This window comes from Netta rufina (assembly GCF_964035555.1).
Source record: "Netta rufina genome assembly, chromosome: 1".
Taxonomy (NCBI): Eukaryota; Metazoa; Chordata; class Aves; order Anseriformes; family Anatidae; genus Netta; species Netta rufina.
This window is the reverse complement of record NC_140123.1, coordinates 74,893,089-74,916,305: the sequence shown is the minus strand read 5'-3', so window position 1 is coordinate 74,916,305 and position 23,217 is coordinate 74,893,089. Positions and strand designations below refer to the sequence as shown.

Here is a 23,217-nt window from a genome sequence, read left to right as displayed (position 1 = left end):
TTTTATGTCCTTAACCTGGTGAAGGAAAATCAATGCATCAGAAAAAAGGAAAGAGAGAACCGTGAATTTTTAAGTATTATATTCTTAACTAACCGTCTCAGCTTGCTGAGAGTACCACCTGGCAGTGTCAAGCAAGCAGTTGGTTGTTTTTTTCTTCCTGGTGCTAGCCGGCTTAGCAGTTTTCAAAGCCAAGTCGCTTGTGTCTCTTCTGATTCAGAATGATGCAGTGGTACATTTCATGTGTGTTTCATGGCTCTCAGGTTACTCCTGACATTTTTTCAGTAGATGTAGCTGTTTGAGAAGCATTTGCATACACTTGTATAGGTCCTATTGTTATTTTTCTCTCATTTTTAAGCAAAGAGGCTTTTGTGAAATGTTCGCTGCCCTGTTAAGCATCCCAGGCAGGTGTGTTAGTTCTCTTGCTGCTCCTTTGGCTCAGCATCCCTCCTGAAGGGGAAATGGAGGGAGTGTTCTGGCAGGTGGTAGAGCGTGTCTTCTGCACTTTGTGTGCTCACACGATGATACGTGTGATGATGTTTCCCATTTCATTTCAGATCGGAACCATCTGCTGATCTCAGGAGAAGCAGATTACTGTGGTTAAGCAGTGTGCATTTTGTCAGACTGCAGGGGAAGATCTTTGGGTGTATTGTAGTCATGCGCTCTGCTTTTCTTTCTTCGCTCTGTCCTTTTCATAGTAGTGATGTTAAAGCTTACGATTCAAGTTCTGTTGCCTACTTGTTATGTATTCAGAAAGTAAGTCAACGTGCTCATGAATAATTTCACTATTTTATTTTCCCTATTATGATACTTTTACATGGCAAAGGACATGAAGACAAGTGAAGTCCCTGATCTCTCTAAACAAATCTCATAAGTGCAGTTCCTTTCTTTTCTTGCTTTTGTCTTTCGTTGTTTAAGTGATAATAATAATAAGCATACCTTTAGAGATACAGAAAGCAAAGAAATGCATGAGAAGGAAATTAAAGGATGGTTAACAACAGTTGCTTTGTATCAAAGGAGACCACTCAAAAAGATAAACAGACTGGTAGAAAAGCCACTGTTCAGGATCTTTGCTCAAGTGAAACCAAGTGTTGAAAGGACTTTTCTTCCTCCATTTGGTTTTAAATTAAATGTTATTGACCTTCTTTTTCAATGATTTGTTTCTAGGGAAGACAGAAAGGATTGTTTGCTGACATTTTTTAAAAACAAATGAGTTCAGAAACTGAAAGCACCTTTCACAGTGAAACTGATAGTTTCACTGGCAAAACTCAGCCTGAAGTTTACTCTTGCCAGAACCCCTCTGGAAATACAAGTGGGGGTGTTCTGCTTTAGTAATCACATGTAAATGCAGAAGTGCCAGCAACGCTGTAATAATGACTGTAGTGTCTTTTGAAGGCACTCTGAAGCTTCCGTTCATAGACACTCTTAAATAGTTAATTAATTTCTTTTCAATTTACATGGAATATGTAATGACATCTCTGAGTACCAAATTTCCTTCCCTTCTTTTCTTGTTATACAAAGAATAAAGAGTATTTTAATTAAGACACTGCCTGCTGACCTGTATAGTAGAGTGCCAGTGGGAAAGAAAGTTGATAGAAGAACAGGTCCAGGTAGTTCTTTGTTGTGACCCTCAGAAACCTTTTCTGAATGCAGATGTGACAGCTTGAAAAACCCAGGTACCTCTAAGGTGATCTTTGAAGTCTGCCTTCTCCTTGTTGAGTAAAGGGAGGCAATTTTGTCCATTTGGATATGCCCTCTTGTTTCTGGCAGATTGCTGTGTGACCATTTATGCCTTCCTCTTTGTAAGGTGGCTGCATGTGTTTGAAATCTTTTTTCTTATCATTATTTTTTGGCAGATACTGAGCGTCTCTATACAATGGTATTTGAAGAGATCTGTGGGCGTTTTGGAAAGAAGTATACCTGGGATGTGAAATCATTGGTCATGGGTAAAAAAGCACTAGAAGGGGCACAGATTATTCGAGATGTTCTAGATCTGCCAATAACCAAAGAAGAGTTATTACATGAAAGTAAAATGAAGCAGGAGAAGATATTCCCTACTGCTGAATTGATGCCAGGTACGTTTCTTTTCAGTATTTATAAACTGCTTGTGGAATTATGTCAATGCTAACCAAGGCAGAGATTTTTAATCTACCTTCCTGTTAAAGGGTACTGAGTATTTTTTCCTGTTTACTTGAACAGCAGTTTTCTTTGTGTTTTAAAGAAAAGAAGAAAAAAAGATTATGTAAATATACACAAATTCTGTTTTGTAAACTAGATATTCTTTAGAAAAGTTGTTGGCAGCTGTGCAACTCAATTTAGTTTTCTCTGGCTGTGTGCATAAGCCAACTTTAAGCACAAACATACTTCTTGGTGTACAGGCAAATGTATGTGTCCATGGGTTTTTTCAGGTGAGATTCATCTCTCCTAATTTGAACATTGAAACTTAAGCATGGCATCTGAGCCACCTGTGCTTCAGTGGAGAGGGAGGGTTTCTCTGGTTATCCTAAGTCAGGTAAGTTTAACCACTTCCTGAAGATACTTGTCTTTTAACAGTGGTTGTGCAGGAAGCCAAAATGAGTGGCTTAAACCAGGTGCCTCAATATAGGCAAGAGGATGAATTCACACCACAGATAAGATTCATACTTCTATATTCTATTACATTTATGTGTGGGATGCTTAGAGAAAAATCTTCAGTCATATAAGAGAAGGAATACTAGAAACTGGAATTGCTGTTGGCTTTTTGTACAATGTTAAACATCCTGGAGCAAATGTCAAAAATTTATAGGGGAAAAGAATGGGAAAGAGAGAGAAATAAAATATATCTGTATATACTTTAAAGTGAGATAACTGTGTGTCAGTAAAATAAGTCCAATTTTTAGATTTTTTTCTCTTAGAATGCATGCTTGTTTGTCACAGCACATTAATGGTAATGTTTTAATTTTTAGCTGCCTTTTTATACCTAGTTTTATAATGCATTAAGAGGCTGAATGTTAAAAATATGTGTTATGTTAGGAACAAATAAAAGAAATAAAAGAATCAAGAACAAAAGGTGTAATTTGGTAGCTTTAAGCACTTTAGCCTCTTGGGCAGCCAATTTATGTATATATCTTGCTGATCCCTTTTATATGCAGGATTTTTGAAATTGCATCTTTCTCTCTCATAGATCCACCTAACACTGTAAGCCTAGTTAAAATCTATACGAAAGTAAGAAAGATGGAGGGATTTGGTTTTCATTTTTCATGTCAAACTTCTGGGACTAACTTTGCACATATATTGTTTGTAAGACAAACAAAACACTTTATTCTGGGCTTAGAAAATGCCAGATGGACAGGTTGGTGATGGAAGTGTTAGGAGGCTCAAAGAAGAGTCATGGTAATGGAGCAGCACAAATAGTAGATGCCGTTCAGTAGATATTCCATGTCTGCTGAGGATTATGATAAAGTGGGTGAGCTGGCTTGAAAAGAGATGCAGAGAGATGATGGAACAGATTAACCAGAGGAAACATTAAGTTTTGCACTGTTCCTGACTTCAAAAAGTGAATTCTGTGCTCACTGAAGCTAGACTATTATAGGCAAAACAACCACAATTCTTACTGGGACAAGCATATGAACGTTTTTATCATAACCAGAATTGTTCAACTGGTTATCCTTTCAGTTTAACTAAATATATGTGATAACTCTCTTCAGGCAATTTTCTGAAGCAGAATTGATGTGAACTTAAATACTTTATGCTTACTGGCCACTATGGGGAGCAAAGGCAGCCTTGGTCAGTGAATTAATAACATTTGTACTTGGTAGCATTATATGAGATACAAGCTGAATTGCCATGAATTTTGAGAAAGACAGGTTAATGTCAGTAATCTAAAAAGAAATGGCACTAGCTACTTGGTATTTGTTTTATTTACGGACTAACCTGTGCTTCAATCTGATAACCAGATTTTTTTAATCTAATACCTTTCTCATGTCTCTTGTGAGGATATTTATATAATCTTCGGAGGTTTATAGTCTCTTAATGTTCTTTAATTACGAATGAACTTAATGCAGCTGTTGTATAAGATGTAAGGCTGTGGTGACATCTTGTGCTTACAGAGTTCTCTGACTAAACTTGTATTTCACGTTGTTGTAGGTAAATACCCCAAAGTGAAAGTTAATTGTCATGATATTTAATAATGGTGTAAGATGACTGACATGACCATTTTTTGGCAGTTAATAGGTAGGTGAGGTTCTATTTTCAATCCATTTCTACAGCTTTTCCAAGAAATAAGATTTAAATTTGGATTGATGGAGAACAGTGCTAAATGGTGACAAAAAGTATTTGAAAAAGTAACTCAAGGAAAGCAGCACTTGTTTCTGGACATAGAATGTGCTATGCACACGTTTGTGCCAGTAGTACAACTCTTTTTTTAATTTTCAAATCAAGTAAGTGACAGATATGTCAGCCATGGTTAGGGATGGTATGGTAGTTTTGTCTGACAGTGTGTATCAAAGCCATGCCACTCTATAATGGTTTTAAGAGACATTAGTGGATGAACGTGCAAGCTGGAAGATTTCAGTATGGCTGAACTTGACTGGCAAGCTTCAATACATCAAGCTATGGTCAAGTACAAGGTTAATCTATGAAGAGGATGTATCCATTTCTAATAGGGACTTTTCCAGTATTTGTGAGTTTTTCATTGTTATTTTTAGTTCTGAAAGAATCCTAGGGTAAGCTAGTTTTGATTTAGTGTGGCAAGGAATTAATTCAAGACAGTGCTGACAAAATGACAGGGCTGCTGCTTGTGCTGCTTTTCTAAATATTTCTGTCAGAGTGCAGACATTGTTATCTGCAAGAGTAACGTAGCAGACTTTTTGTTTCTGCAAACGTTGTACTGCATTGCCGGGAAGTAGATCATCAGAAGGAATGACAAGTGGAACAGAAGAAAACCATGCATATGTACATTTGCCTATACATGTCATGTATAGGTGTACTGGGGCTTAGCACAAACCCAGAATATACACACAGCCAGAAAAATCTAACTCAAGGTAACTCAGCTGCCAATAGCTACTACAATCATGTCACAGGTATGAAATTAATGCCGTTATTTCATAGCAGTCTGCACTTTTTGGCTCATCACCATCACAAGGTACAGATGCTTAAGGATTGTGTGCTCCTTTCAGAAGTTTTCCACCACTGGATCATCTTCCTGCTAGCTGGGATTTCTTGTTTGCAATTCCTGTTCGGCCAGTGCAGAATGTGATATGGAAACCATTTTCATATTCACTTATGGTTGGCTGTCTTTTGCAAGCATGAGGAAGTAATTTCATAGCTAAGTTTTAGTACCACATCAAGCCAGTCAGAAATTACAAAAAGAGAAGGAAAGAAATACAAGTTCCAGTGACAACTTATTTTAAAGCCTTACGTCTTTTTTTCTTGAGCAGTTCCATTCAACCAGCAGTCTAGTTTGCTTAGCTGTTGTTTCCTTGATTAATGTTTGTGCCCTTAACAGGTATACAACATAGTAGGAAGCCTGTTTTTTCTTTTCCTTACTATTATTGTTTTAATGGTAGGAAACTCTGGTGAGGCCATGCTGGTCTCAGGGAGCCTATAATCCATGGAGATCCATCAATTAGCTGCAAACTGGGAACGATCCGGTCTGTTTGGCTGGTTTCAAACACTTCTCCATTGCAGTAAGTCCTGAAGAATTGCAACCCAAAAATGCTTTCACCAGGAAGTTATCAATACAGTTGCCGGAGGTGTTGAATTATGTAAAATTTAGAACTTATATTTTTTTCCATGGCTATATATGTGTCAGGATGTCCAGACTATGGCAAGATTAACTGGCTTGGTGAACAGGGAGACTCTATGCCAACAGAAGAGTCTTTGGCACTCTTTAGAGAGCAATAAGATGAGAAGATAGAATTCTTTATTAATAGCCAACTACCTTCCAATTTGGGGTGTAGGTTATTAGTTTCCATCTCCAGTTTTGTAGCTCAGTGAAAGAATAATGTACTATTACAAATAGCATTTTTAAAATGATATCTCAGAACAAAAAAGAAACAGGTGGATATGAGAGATATATTTCCACAGTCTCATGAGATTCATGGCAATTACACCAAGTGGTGGATAGCCCCACCTCCATCACTTTATCATCATAACAGCAGCAATGCTAAATTCACTTGAGGATTGAGAACGTGCACATAATGAATAGTGCTGTGGTGATGGGCTTGGAGCTGTCGTAACACAACAGACTATATACAAACTGATTTAAATTTTTTTTCCCTTAGATGAACAGACAGCTTTTTATTGTTCTCAGTAAGATATTTTTCCTCTTTGGGTGTTTTTTGTGTTTTGATGCTGCTGAGGTTTTTACTGTAGAATTGCTTTTATGATCTTAAAGGATTATCATTGAATTGGCTAGAAATCCAATCAACTTGACAAAGCCCTGAGTGACAATGTTAGCTTTTCTTTGATTAAAAAGAGTGATGAAATCTTGAAGAGCTTAAAGTTGGGTCTGATATTATGTTCAGTGTAGTAACTGCAAATGATTTTGAAAAAGAGGAGCAGTCTTTTAATGCAGTTGCTATATTTATCCTTAAGATTTCCATTTGTGCACAACTGGACATAAATCATACAAGACATGCATAATGCATGTACATAGCTAATTTACACAATGCATGGTGCACTTTGGTTTCCTTTATCCATTTTCTCAGCAGTAAATCTTTTATTTCAAATACTTACTGAAACCTCACAGACTACTTGTTTTGTGTAATATGTTGCAGACTTGAATTTGGGTCTCTGAACTGCCTTAGTTTTGATGACCCTGAGGTCAGGTGTCCTCTGCTCTCATGCTGTTAGTGTGAGTAGAAAGCTAACTCTGTCTCTGGAACAGAGAATAAGGAGCAACACTGTGATAGGTGTATCAAAGATCATCTTAGAGGGAGTGCTGAAAGTCTGCAAAAAAGAGAGTAAAGTTGTATTTGGGCTCATAATTTATTGGCAAACTATGTGAAGAAAGTGCATGGTGACCAGTATACCTTTTCCAACAAAAATTTCAGTGATCAAGACAGTGTTGATCAAGACAGTGTTGTCTAAACAATACAACTCTGTAGCCTTGTTTCTTCTGCAGAATACGCTGCATCTCAGTTAAAAGACTTTGCAAAAATAGTTATATTAGCATGGACTACATAGCATAGACAAGCTCCAAAATTACAGCAGGGGGTTGCATAATAGGTAAAATATTGTTAAATAGTGTTTAGATGTAATTAGTACATAGGAGGCATGCAAGGAAGATGAACAGGAGGTGTGGTACATGGTGATTTCATGAACGGATTTGCCCCTGAAAATGCCACTGTTTGCTTATTTGAGATCTAATTTTGAAGCTTAAGAGATAGCTTGTGAATTTTATTATACTAGCTTCCTGTGATCCTGTATACAGCCCATGGTTTTGTTCAAGACAAGGCCCCGGGGACTTCCATTAATTTTTTAGGGGTTTTCTCATACATAGTTAATGTTCATCTTTTTAGGATTGTAATAGACGCTTAGGAAAGACTTTGGGATTGTCCCTATAGGCCTAGTATTTATGTGGTACTGTTCTTGCACTCTGCTTGCTGTACGCAAGCCAGCTGTATTCCTGAAGCCACAAGACTGTAGGATTTTGACCATACCAAGAAGACCATCAAACAGGGAATTTTCAGGTTAAGATACTGGCAGAGCTTAGTGTGCAATTGTCTGCCTGATGGTGTAGTTATGGTTTCAAGTGAATAGACTGCAGGCAGAAATATGAACAATGGAAAACATTCAACTGTTGAACTGAGGAAACAAATTATGGTTCACTGAAGTGGAATAAATAATCATTTTCCCCATCTCATATATTTGCCCTGTTTGTGATGAACATTATTTTCCTTTCTATCTCAAAACATTCTTATAGTCTACTATAACACGTTCATACAAACTTCACTTCAGGAAAAGAGAAAAATATATATATATAAAATGTTTTATAAGACAGAAGTTTGGTTGGAAATCTGTACAAGGAAAAAAAAATAGAACAGCTTTATATTATCTCCATATTTGTCTGGAGGCATTCTGCAGGAAATAGATTTCACTCTGAAACTCCAGTAGTGATGCATGTTAAGAACAGTGTCCTGTTCAGTGGTAGACAAACAGAGGAAAAGGGATGATAGGGCAATTTGGAAGTATGCTGAATAAAGTCTAGCAAAAATGTGTATGTCATTTACCATTCTGAAATATCTTGTATGAAACAGGTCACATTTTTATAAAACTAAAAGGAAAATCAAAGTTTACTTTGTTTTCCATCAAATTGAGTTAGGTTACAGGTATTACAAATGTATTATTAATTTTTACTTCATAATGAATAATGCCATTTTAGTATAAAATGTGATAACTAAAAAGAGGAGATAACTGAAAGTGAGAGAGCAGTGCATATTGTCTTCCTGGGCTTCGTGTAAGGCCTTTGATACTGTCCTCCATAAGGTCCTCGTAGAGATGTTGTTGAAGTATGGGCTGGATGAGCAGACAATGAGGTGGATTGAAAAGGCTGACTGGGTAGCCAAGCCTGGAGGGTAGTGGTGAGTGGTGCAAAATCTAGTTAGAGGCCAGCAACAAGTAGTATACCCCAGGGGTCAGTACAGGGTCCAGTCCTGTTTTAACACCTTCATTAACAATCTGGATGATGGGGTAGAGTGCACCCTCAGATGATATGAACTGGAGGGCCTGGCTGGAGGGATGGCACCAGAGGGCCATGCTGCCATCCAGAGGGACCCCAACAAGCTCGAGAGGTGGGTTGACAAGAATCTCATGAAGTTCAACAAGGAGAAATGTAGAGTCCTACACCTGGGCAGGAACAACCCCAAGCACCTGTGGCCACCCAGCTGGAAAGCAGGGTGACAGAAAAGGGCAAATTGAACATGAGTCAGCAATGTGCACTTGCTATTAAGAAGGCTAACAGTATTCTTGGCTGCATTAGGCCAAGTGTTGCCAACAGGTCAAAAAAGGTGATCCTCCCCCTCTACTCAGCTCGATAAGGCCACACCTGGAGTGCTGTGTCCAGTTCTGGGGCTCCCAGTACAAGAGACATACTGGAAACAGACCAATGTAGGGCTACCAGGTTGAACAAGGGAGTGGTGCATAGCTCCTTTGAGGATAGGCTGAGAGAGCTGGGACTGCTCAGTCTGGAGAATAGGAGGCTCGGGGGGATCTCATCAATGAGTATGAATACCTGAAGGGAGGATGCTGAGATGACAGAGCCAGGCTGGGCTCCGTGGTGCCCAGTGGCAGGACAAGAGGCAGTGGGCACAAACAGTTTCTATCTGAACATCAGGAAACACTTTGCTGTGCAGGTTGAGGTTGCCCAGAGAGAGGTTTTGGAGTCTTCCTCCCTGGAGATCTTCAAAAGCTGCCTGGTGTGGTCCTGGTCAGCCAACTTTAGGTGACTCAGCTTGAGCAAGGGGGCTGGACCGGATGATCTCCAGAGCTCCCTTCCAACCTCGGGGTTGGGAGGGGAAAATCATGTAGAATACAATGTTGTAACAGCACATAAATAATTAGAAAGGAACTATTTTAGACAAATCATTTTAGCATAGCATTTTTTGGTTTCCTGAACTTTTACACTTCATGTTTGTATTGGTCACTGAGAAGGAAAATGTGAGTTAGCCCAAGGATTTTGTTGTTGTTCAGGGTAAGTCTTAATTTAAGTTTCTCAGTTGATCCAATGTGTTAGTTGTTACTGTGGTTTCAGCAGACTCTAAAGAGAATGAAGAGCACATTAGGAGACTAGTGGAGGAATAATATTTCCTTCAAAAATAAAATAAAATAATGTATACATTCTATATGGTGCAACTTTCAGAAAAAAAGTATTGATCTCTTTTTTTTTTTTTTTTTTTTCCCCAAATGTGTTTGTGGTCTCAGGAGAAATCACTCCTTTCTCTTGGTTTAGGTTTTATTGTATTTTTTTTCTCCCTCAGAGTTGCTAACTTCATTGACATTTGTGATTAATCTGTTTTTAAACATGCTGATGTTTAAAGTTGATCCTCCTTTTTTGCTTCCTTACCTAAATTTAGCTTAGAATTCTTTTTACCTAATTTCTTTCCAGTAGCCATCAGTGTGTAACTATTGCATATGAAATGTAGTAAGCTTCTGTGTCTGTTTTCGATCTTATTAGGGATAGAGGAAAGAAACATCATTTACCTTTTTGATGATTTAAGATGAAAAGAGTACATTTGGAAATAAAGTATAACAAAGTAACATATATATTCCTGATCTTGTTATGATTTCTTGAAGGAAATGATGCTGTGCTCTCTAGGTTTGTCACTATTTATGTAGTACATCAAGACTATATCCTCACTCTGGAAAAATGGGGAACTTTATTTCTTTTGTTCTTTCTTTTTTGTTGTTGTTATTGTTTTTAATCAATGACTGCTTTAAGACTAGAAGAAAAAAAATGAATTGCTCCACGTAGCTGAACTTTCAGCGGGAGGGGTAGAGGATGGTCTGAAGAAGCGTAGCAGGTGGGTCCTTCTGTGGTGGATGGACCTTGATACCTTACATGGTAGTAAGTAAGTTAGAAGTTAGTGAGTTCACAAGAACTTCCATTGTACTTCTTCAGAGACATTGCGTTTTTGATTTGTTGTTTTTGATGTAACTGAAGTCTTCATTTGAAAGTGCTTTGTAGCTGTAGGTGAATTTAGCAACAAAGTATGTGCCAGTGGAAGCTGCTTCTGTATCTTTCAATCAGTTCCCCACCTGTGGTTGTTGTTTTTTTTTTGAGAAAAAAAGGCAAAAGGAAGATACTAAAAAAGATATTATCTTCCTAATAAAGAATTATTAGGAATTAACACAGTAATCATATTAGTAATTCAATGTGGTGGTAACTGTCTAGAGCTGTATTGGTGGTAATTGACTCAAACAAAAAATGGATTTTGTTGATGTATAGTTTTTCCAAATAAATAATAAACACTGAATTAAAATATTTTTCTACTGCTGCTGTCTTCATCTTGCTAAGTTATGCAAGCTATTCTTCCATATGCAATTTATTTTTTTTCTGCACAGCTGATTTTCCTATTGTATATTTAATTTTTTCTAATCTATTTTGCTGTTTGCACATATTCAAGAAATCATTTTAAAGACATTTTTGAAGTGCATTTTCTGAGTAATATATATCTTTGCTGTCTGAAGGTGTTAAGGACAGCTGCATTCTAGCTCCCTTTTAGCTAGGACAGTCAAAAAGAGAAAGTAAACATGCACACAGACATATTTACACACTGGAATCATGAGAAGAGCTTAGGGAATATAAGAGAAAGAAATGACCCTGAAGAAATGACCTTTCAGCAACAGTGCTTTTCTGTAGCTGGCTACCTCCAATAGAAGTGTAGAGTAAACATATACTGACAGATGAGCTGAAGCTGTGGGACTGAAGAAAATTAGTTATCTGAAGAGAGGTAACCTGCATTCAGAATGCTGCTGTGAAGAAACATTGAAACCTTTGCACAAGAAACTCAAAACTTGCACTGAATAATGAAGCATGTTTTCTTCTTACATAGGCTGCCATGTTTCCACTTTTCCCTACATTAACCTTCACTAGAAGATTGGATCAGATTGAAGTTTCTACCTATTATGTTCAAGGTGTTCATTACTCTGGGTTCACAGCATCAATAGATAAAGCTCTGGTATTAACAACTGTGATTGACAACTCCTCTATTCTGCCCAGTTACTTTCTCTAGTAATTGCTAAAGAGAAACTGAGCACTCTTAGGGGCTGGTTTAAGCCAGTTGGTTACCTGCTTCAGAAATTAAAGACTGTACCAGTCAGTGAGAAGAGCATATTTTTTTGACCTTGATCCATCTATCTATCTATGTATTTTTGTTTGTTTTCTAGGAGCATAACTCCAGGTGTATGTGTGAAAAGGAACTGTTTTCCTGTGTTTTTCTTCCACTTACAGAGAATTTGAAATAATGAACATATATAATGTTGAGGACCTTACTGAATGAGATTGGGAAGGGTATACAATGATATTCAAGTAATCTTTGGCGTATTTTGAGAAAAACATTGTGATAACAGAATAAATATATACCTTGAGGAATATTCTATGATCTTTGCATGGAGCAAGAACATTTCAGACATAACAAGAATTCTCTTTGACACTTAAATGATCAAAGTAAAATATTATATTCAGTATGACAACATTGTTGAAGTATTGCCAAATGTGTTGTAATTAAGAAAAAATATTAATACGAATACCTATGGATATGCATATATACATATAATGTATTTGTCTTGCAGGGGTTGATAAGCTGATCCGGCATTTACACAAGCACAACATACCCATAGCTGTTGCCACTAGCTCAGCTGAAGTGACATTTCAGATGAAAACAGCCAGACACAAAGACTTCTTCGGTCTTTTTCATCATATTGTGTTGGGAGATGACCCTGAGGTGAAGAGTGGCAAACCACAGCCTGATGGATTTCTAGTTTGTGCAAAGAGATTTCACCCTCCTGCAGCTCCAGAGAAGGTAAGGAGGGGAGGGAATAAATGAACTGAAAAGTTAGGGGTATACTGTCCAGGCTACGTTTCGGTTTTTATTTATTGATTGATTGACTATGATAAATGTTTAGGTTAAGATTTAATACAAACATTTGAAAAGTCAGCAACCTCTTTTTTTTTTCCCCGATGTTTATATTGTTTAAGCTAGAGGTTGTTGGAAAGTGTTATTATTCCCTTTCAGTGTATATAAAGTTTGTAATGCAGATTGCTCTGATTTACTGCATGATACTGTGTAGTAATAGGAAACTTTAATGATTTTTCTCTCTCTGCATAAATCTGCAAGCATAACTTCACTACTCAAAGTTCAGAAACAGTTATTTAAAGATAGATCAGTTTGCTTTTCATACTTCTGCAGCTGATTTACCTTTTAAATATCTGAACATTAAAGATACTTCTTTGTAAAGAGGGTATATATTTTTCTAAGCCATCTCTTTCCTCTTGCATTCTAAATCTTTGAGATTGTATTTCTTTCTTTTCTTTTTTTTTTCTGATTTAAAACAGATCAGTTTGAGCAATCTTTCTCAAGTAGTAGAGATGTGTAGATTCTCACTCATATATAACTTTCCAGACTTGATTTTGAAATAGAAATCTGTAGGGAGAATATCTGAAAGATAAATTGGTAGTCAGTTAAAGTGATGTGTTCACTTATATTTCAAACCAAATTGCCATTCTTCTTAAAATATTTTTTTTCACTTCTTGTCTATCCTGATGAAACATAAATTCTGAAGTTTAGGAGTTTCATTACTGCAGAAAAATGTATTAGATACTAATTTTTAAGAAACAACTTTAAGTGGGATAGACTGTGATTACTGATTTCTCAGGAGGGTTGTTGAGAAGAAATGTGTACACAAATATATATGGAACAATTAGCTAAGATTCCTCAGCCTTTCATGCTTTAAATTCTCATCCGGAGCCCAAATCGTATTTTTGCTGTCTGGGAATTGGTGAAATATGTTGCAGTGAATGTAGCATACTATGAACAGTGTTAACCATCTTTTTTTTTTTTTTTTTTCTCTTGCACATCCTCTTGTCATTCTGTGTATGTGTATCAACTTCACTTGAAAAAGTTACCCCCAATATACTTGACCATATTCATGCAGATGACTGCTGTGTGGATATGTTAGGTTTTTGTGTGTGTAGGCCTTGTATGGTATATTCTAAATGCTGCAGAACTCTGCAGATTCTGAGTAGTAAGGCTGTAAATCTACAACAGAGTCCAGTAGTTATGTATTTAGAATATATTAATGCTTACCTGAGAGCAAATATTGGGAAGCAATAGCCCAGGATTTTGGAGAAAGTGAGAGATGAGTTAAAAACACGTAGCAAAGTTTTGTTACACTGTTTTTGTAGTTCTCTCTTGCTCCATCTTGAAACCGCAGCTTAATGTTGCTTTCATAGAAAATTATTCTTGCTTCTTTAACTGTATGTCCAGAGCATATAAGATCAAGTTATGCTCCTGTAATGCTGTGTGGCATCTCTTTTTGTGAAACAGGATGACAAAGGTGCTTATTGCATACATTTCAGTTGGTTGAAGGTGTTGGTGTAAGATGTTCTATAATTCTGAAAGCAAAAGAGCAAAAGGTATTGAGAATTGATATAAAGACAGGACATATTTGGTCACACATTTGGTGTCATATCTGAAGGACGGGGAAGGAAATGTAATGTCAATGTTGGTAGTGACAAACGTTATACATAGAATCATAAAAATATCCTAAGTTGAAAGGGACCCAAAAGGGTCATTGCATCCAACTCATAGCTCCACACAGGAGCACCCAAAAATGAGACCATCTGTCTGAGAGTGTTGACCAAATGCTTCTTGAACTCTAGCAGGCTTGGTGCTGTGACCAAGGCTCTTGGGGAGCCTGTCCCAGTGCCTGACCACCCTCTGGGTGCAGAACCTTTTTCTAACACCCAGCCTGACCCTCCCCTGTCCCAGCTCCATGCTGTTCCCTCGGGTCCTGTCGCTGACCCCAGAGAGCAGAGCTCAGTGCCTGCCTCATGAGGGAGCTGCAGGCTGCTATGAGGCCTCCCCTCAGCCTCCTCTGCTCTGGGCTGAACAAACCAATGGACCTCAGCTGCTCCTCATATGTCTTGTCCTCTTCACCATCTTTGTTACCCTCCTTTGGAAGCTCTTTAATAGTTTTATGTCCTTTTTATACCGTGGAACCCAAAACTGCACACAGTACTCTAAGTAAAGGTGTACCAGCAGGGTGGGATAATCCCTGCCCTTGACTAGCAGTGCTGTTGTGTGTGTTGCATCCCAGGCAATAGTTGGCCTATTTGGCTTCCAGGGCACACTGCTGGCTCACGTTCAACTTGCCACCAGCCAGAACCCCCAGATCCCTTTCTACAGGGCTGCTTGCCCTGCTAGCCTTTTGTCCCTCTGTCTGTATAGCCAGGGTTACCCCATCCCAGGTACAAAATCCATCACTTGCTTTTGTTAAACTTTATATTGTTGTGTATTTATATTGTTGTGTATTGTATATTATATTGCCAGGACCTCTAATTTGTCATGATTTCTCTGCCCTTGATGGAGTCAACAGCTCCTCCCAGTTTAGTCATCTGCACATGTGAGGAGCCCAATATCTAGAGGGACAGCTTTCCCAATGCTCCTAGTTCATGTTTCTATTTCAGAAAGGTCACAATATGATTGTAATTTTAAGAGATAAAATCATGAAAACAAAAAACAAAACAATATAAAAAAATCAAAATACCCACCCCACATGCAAACAAGGTTGGAGATCATTTAATATGTACCTGGAGAGAACTTCCAGTTAACTTCCCACTAAAACGATCTAGTACACCCAAAAACTGTTCAGTGAAACAAATCACATACCCACTGAGGACTATCAGGAGACATACTTCAAAACTGCTATAATAATCCAAGCCAAAAATACAACATAGCTGTAGAAGACCAAATCCAGAACTTAGCCATAGTGATATATCAGCCTCAGACAGCCTTCTATAAGGAGGCAGTTCTAAAATCAGATAAAAATGCATATGATGGCTTCTTTAGTATAACTGAAGGGAAGTAGAAGTTGTCCATCTGGGAATTTCTTAAATGTTGGCTTTTTTTTTTTTTTCACTCTTTAATTAACTAGGGATTTATTAAGCATAATGGTGACAACAGAAATTTCAAACAAGATACATACTGCAAATTCAGCCTAAGCCTTACTGTCTTTTGATACATGAAGTTTTATATGAACTTACAACACTATTAATACATATGACACATAGTCATATTAATTATTAATCAAATCTGTCAGGTAATCAGAATATGATCTGCAGTTGAATACTACAGTTTTTGTCTTTTACTAAATTAAGGTGTTTTTTTTTTTTAATTTTAATATATGCCAAATTCTGCTTTAAAATACACAATTGAAACTTGTGTCCAAACCAGATGGAGCTGTACATATGTAACCTGAGAAACAATTTGTGTTTGAATATTTTAGATATTTCAGTCCACAGTGTTCCAAACATTGTTTTCCTTTTCATATATTTTATTTAGACTATTACCTACACACACACACGCACAAAAAGAAAAGTGTTTTTATCATCATTATTTCCCACCTTTATATGAACATAATTTGGATAACAAATTATTTCAAATTCTCTTAGAATTAATTATTTACTATTTTGCTATGGTTCAGATTTTTACAAAGGGAATCCCTTTTAAAGGAACCTTTAGAATGTGCTGCAAAAGCAGAGTTTCATTGATGACAGTGCTTTGAAACTTGGTAAATTTAGCTATACAGTTCACCAGCTTGATCTGAAAAAAAGTAAGAAAACAAAAGTGTTTTTGATAAATGATGTTTTTTGTTCCAGTTTGAATTAAAGAACTTAAATTACTTTAAAACATGCTTTTGGAATTTATACATATTAGAATATTATTCTTTGTTTTTAATGAGCATCCTTTAAGAAACAAGTTTTAAAAACCTTTCTATTGCTATGTATGTATACTTAAAATATACCAACTATCAGTTTTCAATGCTATCTTGAGGAAATTTTGTTTCATGACAATAAATTTTATGCTACTGAATAAAAATGGCTCTAGAGCTCAAACTTCAGACATTCTCATGCAGACATGTAAACATACTTTCAATATATTCATGTCATTAAAAGCACATTAATTAATTATTTATGTGCTTCAAGATGTGGAGGGTTAAGGCCTTTCTTTCCAATACTTTGGTTGTTTTGCATATACTTTTTTTTGTTACTTTTTTTCTATATCTTTTATTTTAAAGATCTCTCTAGTGGTGCAGTTAAAAACAAATACCATTTGTATCCTTCCATTAAAAAGAAGAGAACGTTGGAGTAAGATAAGTGGACATAACTCTTTTATGAAGAATCAGCCTGTTCTATTTAAAAAATTCCAAATGATTTAAACTTTTGTATTAATTTAAAACACTGTATTTCTTTGCGGTCTATTCCATTTCTAATTAATTAATTGATCCCACAGTTATGAATAATCTCTGTACCAAATCTAGTGAGAGATCATTAAAAATTAAATGGCATTAGAAATTATGAGTCTCAGTGGACTCTGTCGTAGAAAAAAAAGAAGTTCAAAGAGAATTTTTTTCCTACAAAAGATGTGTTGAGAAAGTAATGGAAATTCAGAACATTGAGAACATGTTGCAATATTAGTCTATATTGTACAAGGAAAACAAAGGCTTAGAAGACGGATAAGGCACTTAATGTGACCACCATTACTGTGAGCTTGTGTAAAAAGTAGGTGTAAAAAAAAAAACAAAATTTTATTTCTTATCTCTTCATCAGTGAAGTCAACATGGCTTCACTAAGGGCAGACTGTGCCTGATAAATCTGGTAGCCTTCTACAACGGGATTACAGCATTGGTGGATAGAGGAAGTGCAGCTGACATCATCTGCCTGGACTTGTGCAAAGCATTTGACACTGTCCCCAATGATAAAAGCTATATATAAACTATATAATCTCTGTGGATGAGAGTGGACCACTCTGTGGGTAAGCAATTGTCTGGATAGTTACACTCAAAGAATTGCAGTCAATGGCTCAATGTCCAGGTGGAGATCATTAACGAGTGGTGTTCCTCAAGGCTTGGTATTGGGACTGGTGCTATTTAACATCTTTGTTGGTGACATAACACTGGGATTGAGTACGCCCTCAGCAAGTTTGCCAGTGACACCAAGCTGTGTGGGGTGGTTGACATGCTGGAGGGATGGGATGCTATCAAGAGGTATCTGGAGAGGTGGGCCTGTGCGAACTCCATGATTTTCAGCAAGGCCAAGTGCAAGGTCCTGCACCTGGACTGGGACAATCCCAAGCACAAATACGAACTGTGTAGAGAATGGATGGAGCAAATGGACTTGGTGTTGGTTGATGAGAAGCTCAATGTGATGAGCCAGCAATGTGCACTTGCAGCCCAGAAAGCCAACCATATCCTGGGCTGCACCAAAAGAAGTGTGGCCAGCAGGTCGAGGGAGTTGATTCCCCTCCTCTGCTCTGCTCTGGTGAGACTGCACCTGGAGTGTTGAATTTCGCTCTGGGGCCCCCAGCACGAAAAGGACACGGACATATTAGAATGAGTTCAGAGGAGGCCACAAAGATGATCAGAGGGCTGGAGCACTCTACACTCTCTCCTACAAAGACAGGCTGAGAGAGCTGGGGTTGTTCACCCTGGATAAGAGAAGGCTCCAGAGAGACCTCATTGTGCCCTTTCAGTACTTAAAGTGGGCCTACAAGAAAGCTAGAAAGGGACTCTTTGTCAGGGAGTATAGTAACAGGACAAGGGGTAATGGCTTTAAACTACAAGAAGGTAGATTTAGATTAGATATTTGGAAGGATTTTTTTTTACAACTGGGGGTTATGAGGCACTGGAACAGATTGCCCAGAGAAGCTATGGGTGCTCTGTCCCTGGAAGTGTTTAAGGCCATATTGGATGGGGCTTTGAGCAATCCGATCTAGTGGGATGTGTCCCTGCCTGTGGCAGGGGGTTGGAATTAGATGGTCTTCAAAGTCCCTTCCAACCCTAACCATTCTGTGATTTTTTTTTTTTTAAGTATTATTATTTAAATGTTTCTCCTTTGTTTTTCCATTAACTTCACCCTTTGTACTCTGTGCATGTCGTATACGTATTTCAGTCATTATGGTTTTCAGATAACTAGTTATTTTATTAGTGGTGTTTTTGTTGTTTCTTATGTATAGCTGGAGATTGAATTTATTAAGAGAACTCTAAATAAGGTACAGAAATTACAAAGGCACAAACAGTCATTCTGAATGGTGTATTGAGCTGTAAATTGGGATACCTGCTGTTGAAGTCATGTAATTTAGTCATCATAATCTGCCCCTTTTCCATTTTTTAAATAAATTGACATGTACTTTTTCTTGAATGTTTACAATTTGCAAATAAGACATTTTATTTTAGAAGTAACAAAAGCTTTAAATGCAAAAATGCATAGACATTTTTCAACGTAGTTCAAATGTGCATGAATTGTTGTCTCTTTAACCTTGGCTCTAGTCTTTTCTTTGAATAGGCCTACATTACCAGTTTTTCCTCATCTGAAACACTTTCACACACTTTAAACTATTGTGACATACCCGTTCTCTGCTGTCTTGTCTCCTTGGACAGTTTTTACCAGCTACTTTAGCATATTGCTAGGTATGTGCTTTTTCTAGTTATAGGACCTGTGATTATAATGGTCATGGTACACCCGATTTTCAAAGCATTAGGCTGCAGTCAGTGGCACAAATGAAGTGGCATTTGTAGTAGATGACCATTGTTCAATGTGTGTTGTGTGCTGTACAGAAGCAAATGCTGCTTGTGCCCGTGGCCACTTGTGGAGTAAGAGAGGAGAATGAGGGAGGAGAATGTTGTTCCACTACTCATTCCACTACCCTCTCAAGCTGCTGGTATATTTCTGAGTAGAAGGAAGAATTTGGGCCTTTTCTTCTGAAGCCATTTAACTTTCTTGTCTGTACTGATGTAATTACCACTCATTATTGAATTCAGATGAAGGCGTTAGTGAGTTAGAGCCTATGTCATCTGATTTGTTGATTCTCATTCCTGCATAGCCAGGCAGTTAGAATACCCTTGTTGAAGGTACGGGGCAGCTAGATTCTAACCTTATGGGTATGTGAGCCTTGGTTAGTGAGCCTACCAGGGGAGGTGCCCCACTAGACCTTCTCTTCACAAACAGAGAAGGACTGGTGGGAGATGTGGTGGTTGGAAAATGTCTTGGGCAGAGTGACCATGAAATGGTAGAGTTCTCCATTCTTGGAGAAGCCAGGAAGAGGACTAGTAAAACTGCTGTCTTAGACTTCCGGAGGGCCAACTTTGAACTGTTCAGGACACTGGTTGGTAGAGTCCCTTGGGAGGTGGTTCTGAAATGCAGAGGAGTCCAGAAAGGCTGGGCACTCTTCAAGAAGGAAATCTTAATAGCACAGGAGTGGTCTGTCCCCACGTGCCCAAAGACGAGCCGGCAGGGAAGAAGACCGGCCTGGCTGAACAGAGAATTGTGGCTTGAGCTTAGAAGAAAAAAGAGGGTTTATGATCTTTGGAAAAGAGGGCGGGCCACTCGGGAGGACAATAAGGATGTTATGAGGCAGTGCAGGGACAAAATTAGGAAGGCCAAAGCTCATCTGGAGCTCAATCTGGCTACTGCCGTCAAAGACAACAAAAAATGTTTTTACTAATACGTCAATGCAAAATGGAGGACTAAGGAGAATCTCCATCCTTTACTGGATGTGGGGGGGAACTTAGTTACAAAAGATGAGGAAAAGGCGGAGGTGCTTAATGCCTCCTTTGCCTCAGTCTTTAGCAGCAAAACCAGTTGCTCTCTGGATACCCAGTATCCTGAGCTGGTGGAAGGGGATGGGGAGCAGAATGTGGCCCTCACTATCCATGAGGAAATGTTTGACAACCTGCTATGGTACCTGGATGTACGCAAGTCGATGGGGCCAGATGGGATCCACCTAAGGATACTGAGAGAACTGGCGGAGGAGCTGGCCAAGCCGCTTTCCATCATTTATCAGTAGTCCTAGCTATCAGGGGAGGTCCCAGTAGGCTGGCGGCTAGCAAACATGATGCCCATCTACAAGAAGGGCTGGAGGGTAGACCCGGGGAACTATAGGCGTGTCAGTTTGACCTCAGTGCCAGGAAAGCTCACGGAGCAGATTATCTTGAGTGTCATCACGCGGCACTTACCGGGCAACCAGGCCCAGTCAGCAAGGGTTTATGAAAGGCAGGTCCTGCTTGACGAACCTGATTTCCTTCTATGACAAAGTGACACGCTTGGTGGATGAGGGAAAGGCTGTGGACGTGGTCTACCTTGACTTCAGCAAGGCTTTTGACACCGTTTCCCACAGCATTCTCCTCAAGAAACTGTCTGCTCATGGCTTGGACTGGCATATGCTTCGTTGGGTTAAAAACTGGCTGGGTAGCCGGGCCCAAAGAGTCGTGGTGAATGGAGTCAAGTCCAGTTGGAGGCCAGTCACTAGTGGTGTTCCCCAGGGCTCGGTGCTGGGGCCGGTCCTCGTTAATATCTTCATCGATGATCTGGATGAGGGGATCGAGTGCACCCTCAGTAAGTTCGCAGATGACACCAAGTTAGGTGCGTGTTTCGATCTGCTTGAGGGTAGGAAAGCTCTGCAGGAGGATCTGGATAGGCTGCACCGATGGGCTGAGGTCAACTGCATGAAGTTCAATAAGGCCAAGTGCTGGGTCCTGCACCTGGGGCGCAATAACCCCAAGCAGAGCTACAGGCTGGGAGATGAGTGGTTGGAGAGCTGCCTGGTGGAGAAGGACCTGGGAGTATTGGTGGATAGTTGGCTGAATATGAGCCAGCAGGTGGCCAAGAAGGCCAACAGCATCCTGTCTTGCATAAGCAGTGTGGCCAGCAGTTCTAGGGAAGTGATCGTCCCCCTGTACTCGGCTCTGGTGAGGCCGCACCTCGAGTACTGTGTTCAGTTTTGGGCCCCTCGCTACAAGAAGGACATGGAGGTGCTCGAGCAAGTCCAGAGAAGGGCGACGAAGCTGGTGAGGGGCCTGGAGAACAAGTCCTATGAGGAGTGGCTGAGGGAGCTGGGATTGTTTGGCCTGGAGAAAAGGAGGCTCAGGGGCAACCTTATCACTTATCACTTTAATGTACTTTAAGTACATTAAAGGAGGCTGTAGCAAGGTGGGGATTGGTCTATTCTCCCACATCCCTGCCAGGATGAGGGGGAATGGGCTTAAGTTGCACCAGGGGTGTTTTAGGTTCGATGTTAGGAAGAACTTCTTTACTGAGAGGGTTGTTAGGCATTGGAATGGGCTGCCCAGGGAAGTGGTGGAGTCGCCATCCCTGGAAGTCTTTAAAAGACGTTTAGATGTTGAACTTAGCGATATGGTTTAGTGGAGGACTCGTTAGTGTTAGGTCAGAGGTTGGACTCAATGATCTTGAGGTCTTTTCCAACCTAGGTGATTCTGTGATTCTGTATTTCTAGTGTGCATGTTTACTTGGTGTGCTTTTTCACAGATTATTTCCTTGCAGTTTTCTCTGAGTGCTCCTTTGGAGTCTCTTACATGCAAGGTTTTGGTCTCTCAGTATCCCCCTTATCCTTTCATCCTGTGCTGTATAGTGGCCAAACTCCATGTGAAGCAGAATAAACCCTCCCTTGGAAGGTGTATTGTGTGGTGGGGATGGCACCCCCGGACAATGGTGGGTCTACTGGGTAACTGTTTCAATGCTGTAAATCCACCAACCTCTGCATGAGAGCTTGGAAACGCTGTTCCTGTGTTGACATTGTGTGTTCAGGTTTACAGCCAAAGTGGAGTTCACTCCCTTGACAATTTAAGATTATGTATGACAGATTTTACTGTTACTTTATGTAGGGTGACCGGGAGATGGATGAAGTATGTCATTGTATTTGTGTATCCAAATTAGTTTAGTTGTTCCATTCAGACATACCCTTAAGTGATGACAGTAAATGAAAACTGAAAGGGTATATCAGTTGACTTGAGATCCAGATATTTTCACTTGTCTGCCTTCTAACCAAGATGAGGTGCCAAACACATTAGGAGTCTCCCTTTCTAACTTTATAGTTCTTTTGAGAAACATGTCTAAAATTGCATCATCTGAGCAGCCAGTGTCTGTTTCACAGGAACTAAACATCTCTTCCAGTTAATCTTTTGCAAAGCATAATTTGAAAAGTTGTTCCAGGTCTCACTCCTAGAACATGAAGAAAAATTGGCTCCATAGACAATTTAGTATCAACCTGGGACTAAAGGTTTCTTCTGAAGCAGACCAGAGGAGAGGGTTGCCCTTATCTTGTCCACAGTATAGAATATTTCCTCAAAAAAAATGGGAAAAACAGCCTTTTGAACACTGCTGAAATTGATGAGTTCAGTCTTCCAGTTCATAGGTTTCCCTGGGAACTGTCCTAGTTACCACAGCATACACCAGCTGTTGTTTTCTCAGGAAAGTTCTTGACTAAAACTTTTTCCTTAATTCATAAAGATTTTACTTTTCTTGCTCTGCAGTGGGTCTGAAGACATTTCTAGACTGCGTTTGAGCAAGGTGTGATTCCAGTACTTAGGATGCATTGCTGACATAGCTCGTGAATTCCTGCTATTATGGGGCAGTGCAAAATAATAAATAGGATGACGTTAATTTTTTTGCTTATTTTTTTCCCTGTTGGAAAAGCTGTTCTTTTCAGACACTCTAGAAATTCA

The 23,217-nt window shown here is 39.0% G+C and overlaps 1 protein-coding gene across 1 annotated transcript in view; it reads left to right on the top strand.

Moving 5' to 3' along the window:
• Positions 1-23,217, top strand: part of PUDP (pseudouridine 5'-phosphatase) — a 79,903-nt gene that overhangs the window by 25,756 nt on the left and 30,930 nt on the right. Inside the window, exons 2-3 of the mRNA XM_084294000.1 lie at positions 1,854-2,072; positions 12,271-12,500. Coding sequence (XP_084150126.1) covers positions 1,854-2,072; positions 12,271-12,500 — 449 coding nt within the window. The remainder of the gene's footprint in view (positions 1-1,853; positions 2,073-12,270; positions 12,501-23,217) is intronic.